The 7906-nt window shown below is 47.3% G+C and overlaps 1 protein-coding gene across 1 annotated transcript in view; it reads left to right on the top strand.

Moving 5' to 3' along the window:
• The window catches only part of tnrc18 (trinucleotide repeat containing 18), a 50651-nt gene that overhangs the window by 28841 nt on the left and 13904 nt on the right, over window positions 1–7906 (top strand). Inside the window, exons 12-20 of the mRNA XM_020621268.1 lie at window positions 8–219; window positions 306–625; window positions 743–888; window positions 987–1120; window positions 1247–1360; window positions 1467–1644; window positions 1730–2045; window positions 3744–3956; window positions 7452–7625. Coding sequence (XP_020476924.1) covers window positions 8–219; window positions 306–625; window positions 743–888; window positions 987–1120; window positions 1247–1360; window positions 1467–1644; window positions 1730–2045; window positions 3744–3956; window positions 7452–7625 — 1807 coding nt within the window. The remainder of the gene's footprint in view (window positions 1–7; window positions 220–305; window positions 626–742; window positions 889–986; window positions 1121–1246; window positions 1361–1466; window positions 1645–1729; window positions 2046–3743; window positions 3957–7451; window positions 7626–7906) is intronic.

The raw sequence follows: 7906 nt of genomic DNA, 5'->3' as shown, positions 1-7906 counted from the left end.
GCCCCAGCCTCAGCCACTACCTCTGCACGTCCCCAGTCCTCCACCACAACAAGGTGACAGACTGGAAGAAGTCAGTGAGGATGAGAAGGAAGGAAGTCAAATCAAAATGGAAGTGTCATCGTACTCCTGTCAGTCAGCATATCCTCTGCCTCCTCCGCTCTCAGAAGCTGAGCCTGAACCAGAGCTCATCCGGGATCCAGACCAAACACCATATTCATCGTGCATCACTGCAGACTCAGACAGCCAGGAATCGGCTCAGACATGTGGATCACTCGAGCAAACCACATTTGTGTTGTGTGAACAAGAGCAGCCAGACACTCCAATCAGCTCACACACTCCCAGTCAGAAAGAAAGTGTCACCGAGACGCCTGCTTATCCCCCTCCCACCTCCAACTCTCACTGGTTATGGGTGCAGACGATCCCATGGCGGGGATGCTCGCCCTGCTGGTAGCCAGCGAGCTGGCCGCCCAGGCCCGCCCCAGCACTCCACCCGCCCCGACGCTCCTACCACAGATAGACAACCCTCCTGTAGATGCAGACAGTGGCAGCACAGGGCCTCTGGAGATGGTGGCTCTGGAGGGGATGGCCCTCCTCAGCCAGATGGCCCAGAGGGAGATGGAGCAAGGTGAGTAGAGGGGTGAGGGCTAGAAGAGAGGGAGAATGAAAGAAGGAAGTAAAGGAGATAAATTTAGGGGTTTTTTATGTATGTTTAATAATTTAATACTTTCTATATCCTGCCCAGATGTGACATTAGAGGGTCTGGACTGCCTTCTTCAAGCAAGCAGGCAAGTTCTGTTGGAGGCCATAGAGAAACAGTCCCACATTGATCTGCCCAGGATGCTGGACCCCGACAAGAAGTACAGCTGGAGGCAAAGAAAGGGGCAACCGGTACGATGAAAAGAAACATTAACGTCAACCAGAGATTTGTGAAATGTTGTGACACAGGTGTCACTTGTTTCTCTTGTTCCTGCGTCTCCTCCCTGCAGCTGTACAGTAAAATGTCTGTAGACCTGTTGGACGCAGTGGAAGTGGAATACCGCATCCACTTGGCTGAGCTGCAGAAGACATATAAGGAGAAGCAGAGGGAGCTGAGCAAGCTGCAGAGACGCAGAGACAAGCGGTGAGTTATCACACACAAGATGAACTAAATCACACACACTGACACATCACGTCTGCAGAAAATGCTGCCACATCCCCACCCAGATAAAAACACACCTATGATAAGTCTTTTTTTTGCTTACGTCAGTGAGCGACAGCAGCAGGAAGATGAGAGGCGGAGCCTGACCAGACGGGGCAGAGGACGACCCAGGAAGAGAAAACATCTGGCCACACCTCCAAAACTGGACAGCAGGCCTGGAAAGTGAGTGTGGTCTTCAGCTCAGCTCAGCTCAGCCTGGGCTCATCCCATTTCACAGGTCTTGGCAGATGCACGTTCAGTTTTTGGCTTCACGTTTTCTGTGTCTCAGGGTGGGTAGGACAGTGCAGTACTCTGAGGACTCTGAAGCTGGTGAAGGGCAGAGGAAGAAGTTCCGGATATCCAGAGACGAAGAGGAAACGGAGGCAGGAAGTGGAGGAGCAAAGGTGAAAAAGAAGAAGAAGAAGAACTGGAACGACCAGGAGCCATCCACCAGTCATGCTCTGGAGGTGAGTCACTTAGAAGCGCGTGTTTTGATTTTGGCGGCAGTGTAAAGTTCTGATCGGTTAATGAAAGTGTTTGTTTTGATGTCAGGTGTTGAAGGCAAAGCGCGGCCACGTGTGTGAGCAGGAACAGCTGGCGTCAGACCTCGACAGAGCTCTTTCACTCTCACAGCTCGGCTCACTCGGAGCATCTCGCAGACTTACTTGCAACAAGAAATTAGACAAGTCAAAGGGAAAGACTGCCGAAAGTCGGATGAAGGAGCACAGCATCCGTTCCTCCAACAAAGGAGGGAAACACAAGATGGCCACGAAGGCTTCCACTGCAGAGGCTGTCTGCAAGGTGAAAGGCCAGGAGAAGTTTGCTTTGTTCTCTCCTGTGAGATCAGAGCTCAGCAGCTGCTCCAACAGTGAGTACCTGAGGACAGACAATGTGTAATTGTAAGTGATGCAATGTGTGGCAGTATTCTGTAGACAAATAAGTCTAATGCCAAAGTCTACTTACTAGCGTTCCAGAAAAAGACAGTAAGCTGACACTGAGATTGGATCGTTTTGTTGAACTATGTAAATTCCATGAAAGACCAACCGTGACTCCACTACTGTTCACAGCTGACTCGCACTGTTGCACCGAGTAACGTCTTCCTGCACAAACTGTAGCTTATTTGAAGTGAATCTCACATACACCCTCCTTCTGCCATAAGCACTCACTAGAAACTAAACGTGTTCATCCGCCCCTGAAAATAGTCCCAAACTAATACACTGTTTCTGTTTGTTAAAATCTACAGTGCCCAACTTATTTAAAAGAAATTGTGATGACTCATGTCTTCAAGATGGCCACATAAAGAGTAGTGAAGCCAGAAAACACATTGCTGGTCTGGCTTTTCATGGGATTCACTGACACTAAGAAACATTAAGAATATCGTCATACTCCTGAATCAGCCATGTTTCTTTCTTTTTTTTTTTTTTTTTTTGTGGCTCTCAATTCCAATCTTTTTGTGTTGCTGCTTCACATCTATGTGTGTAAGTGACATGTATCTGGCTCTGGTGTGAACACCGCTGAGCTCCTAAACCACCACACATGCTCAGATTTAACTGAAATGTGAGCCGTGCACATACAAGAATATCGACCAAGTCATGTGTGCAACACTCGCACCACAGTTTCCTTCCAAACTGCTGGGTTACGATACATATGCAAGTGGCCCTGATCTGATCTGAGAACATCTGATTTGGCATGTTCATACTTCTGTGAAAGGATCAGGGAAGGGGAAAAAAGAAATCGTCCGAGTCAGTTCAGCTGTGATGTGAACGTAGTAGCTTAAGAGGGTGTAGTCCTTTTGCCACTGCCCAAAAAAAACCCATGTACACTCACCACACCTCGGCTTTTGACGGCCATGGGAATGCAGCTACCGGGACAAAAGACTGTTGTCCGCTTTACCTCGGCTCGGAAACAATGGGAAAGCCAAACTCGCCTAAACCTGCGATTGTACGCAATGATGCACATGTCGTCATCAGCAGTCTCAGCCATAAATCCCACCCATCTTTGTTCAGTCAAGACTCTAACATGGGTCAGTCTACACAGAGTTTCTATACATTGGAAGATGAACAAAAGTCAATAAATGACCGTCTCACTAGCTTCTATGCTGCTTTGTTTACAAATCTGTTTACCGGCGCATGTATTTGACATCGCCAACATGATGACAGCAAATATGACTTACCAGAGGGGAAGAAGCTCGTCTGCTGGACAGCCGAGCCGTGTCGGTCAGCAGTGGGAAACCCGTCAGAAGCCGGTCAAAGGCGGGTTTAGCCAGGTATTAAAAAACCCACATATACATTGTGCTTTTGGTGGGAAAGCAGAATATGATGATTGCTCATCTCAAACCTTCCAATGCGCCTCTTTTCCCTGACACCTGCCTGTTGGAGGACACGGTGTCGTTGTAATGGAAGGAAACTAGGTCAGTTGTTAAACAGGACCAAATCCATCAGGTGAAATAGTTCTGTTGAGCAGTAGCTAAGAAAACTCAGCAGCAGAAATCTATGTGTGACTTTTGTTTTTTTTTTTTTTTATCCTTGTGTCGTCATGATTCGTAACCTCACTTTCTCTGCACCAGACTCTGATTCAGAGGAGCGCAATTCTGCTCGAGGGGGCTGGCCCCCTCTCTCAGGGACGCGTTCCCACGGCAACCTGACCAGGAAGAGGCGATCTGCGTCGTCGCCGACATCACTGCTGTCCAGTCAGAAGTCCCAGAAGAAGAAACACAACCACTTATCCCTGCTGCTGGAGGAAGCGGGCCTCAGCTCGTCTGATGACTCCTTCGACCAAGGTTATTGACCAAATCTTACAGCCCCTCGCTGTTAAGCCAGACAGTACTGTGTCTCTGAGCCCCGTCACAGCTTGTGTCTTTGTTTCTGCTAAGGCAGCTGTTCTCAGACTTTAGCTCGACCATCCCTACCTCTCTTGCTGCTGGTTTCTCTGCAAAGTTGCCTTTTTAAAAAAAAAAAAAAGAGTTTACCTATTTCTATGGTGCTTTTTTAATTTTTTTTTTTTTATTGCCTGGATTGCAACCCATTTTTGTAGCATTTGTACGTTTGAAAACTTGTGTGAATTGTGAGATTTTTTTCATAAAGTTGTATTGCAGTTTGGTACCTATACGTTTTATTAAAGATGTTGATTTGTTTGGTACAGAAAGCGAAGCGCTGTGGTCCTTGTGTCTGCTTCATCTGTCTGTTGGTCTGTCAGCTGCCACTGCACCTCACACACCCTGTAGAGTGCTCTGTTCCTCAAATATCCCTTTAGTTCTGGCAAAGGCCAGAAAAACACTGAGGTTTTAAGGTTTTACGCCTTGAATTATAAACAGAAGATTAGTTCAGAGCACACAGCTGAATTGGCCTTTTTATAAGTTGTTTTGTCACAAATTGTCACAAAATAAAGAGAAATTGAATGCTAGCTGGCTTGTATGGAATTGTTTGCTGCATTTACATCAGACTAAATGTTTTGTGGCCTTGTGTTTGATGTTGTGGGGGAAGTAAATGCACCACGATCGTGCATTGTGTCCTGTGTTGGGGATATTTGGACAATAGAGCTCCTCCTCTGTGTCTACTAAACCTTCAAATAACCCTTTTCCCTTTACGTTGCTCTCTCAGAAAACCTTGCTCTGTCTTCTCACCTTTGACCCCTCTTCCCCCGTCCTACCCATGATGCTTTGAGTGTCTCTCAGTCTGTTCCATGTGCTTGTGCCGTTGCTGCTGTGACTTGACAGAAGCTTGGCAAGGACTAGCGCAGCCTTGAGCCTACGCTACCTCGCTACGGCTAGTCTACGCTGTGGCTAAAGCTGTGCTTAAGCTAGACTGTGCTAAGGCCAGGCTACGCTACGGCTAGGCTGCGCTCTCACCGCTGCGCTGCCCCGCCCTGCCTGAGGCCACACCCCTGTCACCTGCTCTGTAAGTAGGAAGTGCCCCTCCCTCTATTCTTTATTGACCGCTAACATGGACGATGCTGAAATTGAACTACATACATTAATCTTTTTTTTGTTTTTATTTTTGTCTCACAAATTAAAGCTCTTTAACGAGAGCCATGGTCACGGCCTCTTACCCAACATCATGTCTCCTGAGTTTAAAGGACAACTTCTGTTGCTCCGCTGGGGCAGAGGATGTAACCATGGTTACTCAAATCTCATATGAACATTATACCAAGGGGCCTCACAGGGCTGTCCTCTCAGTGCCTGCCTGTTGTCTCGTCCACCTGCTGCTGTTAACACAAACTGGGTCACAGTACAACATATGCACCAGATTCAACAACTTGAAACATGTTTTAAAAGTTGATTTTGTTCTTGTGTGAAGCCACAACACAGATCCACTGTCCTTTCATTCCAATACACCCCATAAAGGAAATCAAACCCAGCAGTGTAACTTGAAGCGTGACTTGTGGTTTAACTTCCCACCACGCAGTAGTGATGAACGGGCGTACTCCACTACACTATGACATCACTGTTGGCTCAAACATAAGCTTGAAACCAAACACTAATCTTTGTCACTTGTTATTCTTTTGTTCTTCAACATCAGTGAGAAAAACCACATCACAAAGCTCTGGTGTCTGCTGTTGTTCAATAGATCTTGTACTGTGCATCCACGCTCTAACCCCTGAGGAGTCCCTCTTCCTGTCCACCTGTTGCTATGGACCTGACTGCTAACTGCCAGCACACAGCTAACCAGCGGCATGCGACAGTGTATAGACAGTCGCTTCAGGAAGTACTCGACCAGCGGCATGCGACAGTGTATAGACATAGACGGTCGCTTCAGGAAGTACTCAGACCCCTTCACTTGCTGCAAACTTTACATTGTAGGTTTTGTTTTAGATGGATCAAGTTGCCGTTCTGTCCATGGGTTTACATTCATTAACTCGTTATGACCAAGTGACACAGAAACATGTTTTTAGAAATTATTCAAAATGGAAGTCTCTTTGGACACTTTCAGTTTTGAAGCCCATTCGCCAGCAATTACAGCTTCAGTCTTCTTGGAAAAGTGTCCACAAGTCCAGGTCTGGCTGCATTCGTCCTTCCCTCAGTTCTGACCAATCTCCCTGTCCCAGCTGCTGAGAAGCCCGCCCACAGCAGGATGCTGTCTCCACCATGCTCCACTGTAGGGATGGTGTTGACAGGTGATGTGCTGGAGTTCAGGTTCTGTCTCCTCAGACCAGAAAGTCTTTGTCCTCCTGCTCTCAGATCAGTGGTTTCTGTGAAGCCACTCGATGGAGAAGCTGCTGAGAAGCTCGTCCTCCGGCAGCTTCTCCGTCTCCGCAGAGGGCCTCTGAAGTTCAGTCAGAGGGACTACTGGGTTCTCAGTCTGCTCCCTGACCGAGGCCCTTCTTGCCACTCAGTCCAGTCGGACGCCGACTCCAGGACGCCTCCTGCTGATTCCAGGCTTCTTCCGTGTCCCAGTTACTCAGGCCACCGTGCTCCTGGAAACGCAGAGCTTTAGACATGTTTTTCTCCCCTGGTCCTGATCTGTACTCACCACAGTTCAATCACAGAGGTCTACAGAGAGCTCCTGGACTTTGTCTTAGTTTGTGTCCTGACCTGCAGTGTGAACTGTGAGACCTTATATACACAGGTGTGTGTCTTTCTACACTGTCCAGTCAGCTCAGTTTGCCACAGGTGGAGTCCAGTCAGGGTCTCGACACATCTCAAACAGGATGCACCTGATCATAGTTTAGAGCCACAGCAAAGGCACTGCATGCTTTTGGAAATGATTGTTTACACGTAGTCATTGCAGTGTCACTAGTGTAGACAAAAATGAATGGGTCTGAATACTTCCTGAAGCTGCTGTATATGTGTGTGTGTGCTCCACTGGCTCCGTGAAGAAGTGCAGTGCACTTTCTTTGCAGTCTTTGAATAACAAATAATGTCTGTGTCGGAGTCTCAGCAGCTGTCAGTGTTTGTCACATGCATGTGATAAATTGCTGTTTTTCCTGCTGTCTCTTGCTTACACAGCACTACAGTGTGAACGCAGGCTGCAGTGGCTTGGATACTCTTGTCTTCTAGCACAGTTATTTCTGAACAACCTACATGTTAAGATGTATGATGCAGTGTGTGCATCTGGATATTAGTGTAGACTAGGTTTGTTACTGTAAGGTCCAGGCTGCTGTATCCTTTCACTGTCTTTCAACAAAGTTGTATCTCGTTTGTTTTGCTGATTTGTCTTCTCCGTGGTTCACTCTGCCTCCACAATCAGTAGAGACGGTAGGAAGTGACTTGAATTTTGACCAGGAACACGCTGCAGTCGCAGTCATTTCTGAGCTGAAACTCTTTTCTCTGAAACAGAAACCTCTGAGGATGATGACGACAACGAGGAAGAGTCTGATTCAGATGACGGCGGCTGTGAAGAGAGCGGACTGGGTCTGCTGGCCAGGTTTGCAGCGAGCGCGCTCCCTGTCAGCCCGGCCCCTTTGAGCCTCCTTCATGACGGCAAACACCGCAGCAGGCTGAGCACTCTGGGTAAAACACAATGCACACAAATGTGATCTGTCATTATTATTATGTTTAAAAGAGTTCACTGCAGAAGCTCAGGTCACATGTTCACTGCAGGATTATTTTATTGATTCATGGTTAAATATTTGGTCATTTCCAGTTGTCATCAGGGTGCCTGTAATGATTCGTTATTAAATTATGAATTAGTTTCAAATGGATCAATAGTCCTTTTGATGTGGTTATTGATTTCAGAGAATCTAACGGCTCGGTTTACAAATGGCTGCATGTTTACGAGCTCAGTCAGGTAT

Source organism: Monopterus albus, unplaced genomic scaffold (assembly GCF_001952655.1).
Source record: "Monopterus albus unplaced genomic scaffold, M_albus_1.0 scaffold256.1, whole genome shotgun sequence".
Classification (NCBI taxonomy): Eukaryota; Metazoa; Chordata; class Actinopteri; order Synbranchiformes; family Synbranchidae; genus Monopterus; species Monopterus albus.
Note: the sequence above shows the minus strand (reverse complement) of the source record. Positions and strands in the feature narration are given on the sequence as shown.